The sequence below is a fragment of the Primulina eburnea genome, chromosome 16 (genome assembly GCF_022965805.1).
Source record: "Primulina eburnea isolate SZY01 chromosome 16, ASM2296580v1, whole genome shotgun sequence".
Lineage (NCBI taxonomy): Eukaryota > Viridiplantae > Streptophyta > Magnoliopsida > Lamiales > Gesneriaceae > Primulina > Primulina eburnea.
Window position 1 is genome coordinate 19484012 of NC_133116.1, and position 2638 is coordinate 19486649.

At 28.6% G+C, this 2638-nt stretch overlaps 1 protein-coding gene across 1 annotated transcript; it reads right to left on the reverse strand.

The window, feature by feature from the left end:
• Positions 1–438: 438 nt before the first annotated feature.
• LOC140816569 (uncharacterized) lies at positions 439–2424 on the reverse strand. Its single transcript, XM_073175920.1, has 3 exons — positions 2084–2424; positions 1587–1663; positions 439–775 (listed from the first exon to the last, which is right to left on the reverse strand). Exons 1-3 carry the CDS (start codon positions 2301–2303, stop codon positions 689–691), a joined length of 384 nt encoding a protein of 127 aa, XP_073032021.1. The 5' UTR covers positions 2304–2424; the 3' UTR covers positions 439–688.
• Positions 2425–2638: the final 214 nt, after the last annotated feature.

The following is a 2638-nucleotide window of genomic DNA, read 5'->3' on the forward strand; positions in this document are numbered from 1 at the left end:
CTCACTAGACTTGAATGTTTCAGGTGATGATGATATTGAAGGAGACGCTGACGCTTGAGTGGATCGAGTTTGACAGTACACTCTCGAGAGGCTTTATTTTCCGCATTAGCTTGATGACTAAAAGATTTAAAGATTTTTGTTAATGAATTCATTAGAGATTTTTATGCTTTATTTTGAAGTTAGTTTAATCATGTTAAAGGTTGAAGTCGAATGTTGTTAATTGACGATTAGAGATTTTTATGCACTTGAGATTAAATATGTTAAATTATTTCGAGATATGGAAATGTTAAGTTATTTAAAATGGTGAATTTCTAAAGTATGTATGGAAAAAAATTAGTAGAATTTTAAAATTAAAAAGTAACATACGTTTTGATTATTCTACGATTAAATATAATTAAATAATATAATTACCATCAATTATATTTTATCATACATGTGTTGGACAATATAATATCACTTATAATTTATATTAGCAAGATTACATTTATCCATACAGTTGCATTTAAAAATACACCAACTAATTTTAAAAAATATTTTAAACTCTATAATATCACACATAAAATTACATTAGAAAGAGTAGATTTTATTCGTTACAATATAAAATACACCATAAACTAATTAACAAATACATATTAAAACTCCATTAAAACAACAATAATAGTTAATCACAGTTGACAATAATATTTTGTTAATTTGGTCTTCCAAAGGGGACATCAAGATGGTCTTTATCATTTTTATCTTTATTATCGCCCCATATCTGAAATTGTGGGACCACCTGTAACACGTGGCAACATGTGATTAGTCCATATAATTGATGCATATACAATGTTAATTAAAGTTAAACAAACTTGAATATATATAATGTGAGTAGATTTTTTGTGAGACGATCTCACAAATCTTTTATCTGTGAGACGTTTTAACCCTATCAATATTCACAATAAAAAATAATACTCTTAGCATAAAAAGTTTATTTTTTCATTGAAGACTTAAATAAAATATTCGACCCACGAAATTGATCTGTGAGATCATCTCACTAGAGTTTTTTTTGTAAACAGAATCATAACGCAGACTAAATTATTTAAATGTCAGTCATTATAAATATTTATCAACAATTTTCATTATTACATTAGCAATTTCGAATACCACATCATCACTTCGGGTGAAACATGAAAAACAAAATTGGGCAACTTATAAGATCACTTAAAACATCAAAAAAATAAAATAAACAAATTTAGAGAAAAAATTTGACAATTTTTCCGAATTTGGTTTTAGTCATTGGTTTATTTGGCATATTCAAGTGTGGATTTTCGTCAAGTGCTAATAAAATGCCATACATTGGGTAAATATTCACATTGTTAATATATCCTACGACGTCAACATCTAGCAAAAAAATTGGAATAAAAATGAACTAAATTATTGGAATAATATAAATTTTGATTATTCAGAGGTCAAAACTCATATATAGACCATTTTAAAATTTCCGTAATATGTATAATATCATGAATCGAACCATTTTCAAAAGTAAAAAAAATATAATTTAATGTTACAGAAAATCAACCTTATTGCAGATATGTAGTGAGACAAACCTGATCTTGTGAAGAAATATGGGCCGATAGTAATTTGGATTTCTTGTCTGTCTTTTTCGCACTGGACTCAACAATATCTACAATCAAATTTACAAACATGATAATATTATTTATCATGACAAATTATATATATATATATATATATATATATATATATATATATATATATATATATATCATGGGTTTTTAATAAATAATTTCTTAGATAACATCTTGTTACAAGAATTTTCCATTTTATAGTTGGATATTCAATAAATTTATATAAATATCTCACTAATCATCGGTAATTCAATAATATCAAGGTGTCTTAATTTTGTATTATATATTTACCTGAATAATTTTTTGTTTAAAATGATTAGTTGTATATATGTAAAAATAACACAAATCAAGCCCCCAAAAAAAAAAAAAAAAAAAAAAACAATTGGAGTTGTTTTTAATATGCCTTTGAGGGAAAAAAAAAAAAAAAAAGCTCTCGAACAATTGTAAAATCGATATACCTGAAGTGGAATATCTTCTCCTTCTTTCCCTGACCAAATCCTCGGTGGACTCCAAGGTGTCCGGCAAATAGCGATCGAGGCGTGGGTTATAACGACTGTCACTCTCGAACATTGTTCGGACAAAGGTGTCCTCCATGGAATTCAGGAAATGCACATGCCTCTCATTTGTCCAATGCGACTTGTTCGAATCCATCGCTTTCTTGTTATTGTTTTCCGACATCGGCCGCCGGGGGAACTTCCGTGCGTGCCGCCGAGGTGGTGATGGTGGTTTCCGGTGGCCAAGAGTTTTCGATGGTTAATACAAGATGGTATGATTCGAGTGTTCCCTGACTTTATAAGATGATGATTTGAAGGTGGCGGTTGCCTTTGTCAACAATTTCATCCAATTCTCCATATGTTGATATTTATTCGTGAAACTACTGTTCGTGTCCACTCTCTCTTTTAGCGCGTACATGCGCGTACATTTTTTAAAAACATTTAAAAAAAAACTTTATTCAAGGAAAAAAGTATTAATCACTATTTAGGTTCAAACTTTAGTATCAAGCTTTAATAATT

Coding starts and splice junctions, on each gene's coding strand:
- LOC140816569 (XM_073175920.1), bottom strand. CDS start 2,303: ATGTCGGAAAACAATAACAAGAAAGCGATGGATTCGAACAAGTCGCAT. Junction 1,664..2,083: donor GAGAAGATATTCCACTTCAG/GTATATCGATTT, acceptor ATTTGATTGTAG/ATATTGTTGAGTCCAGTGCG. Junction 776..1,586: donor ATATTTCTTCACAAGATCAG/GTTTGTCTCACT, acceptor CACGTGTTACAG/GTGGTCCCACAATTTCAGAT.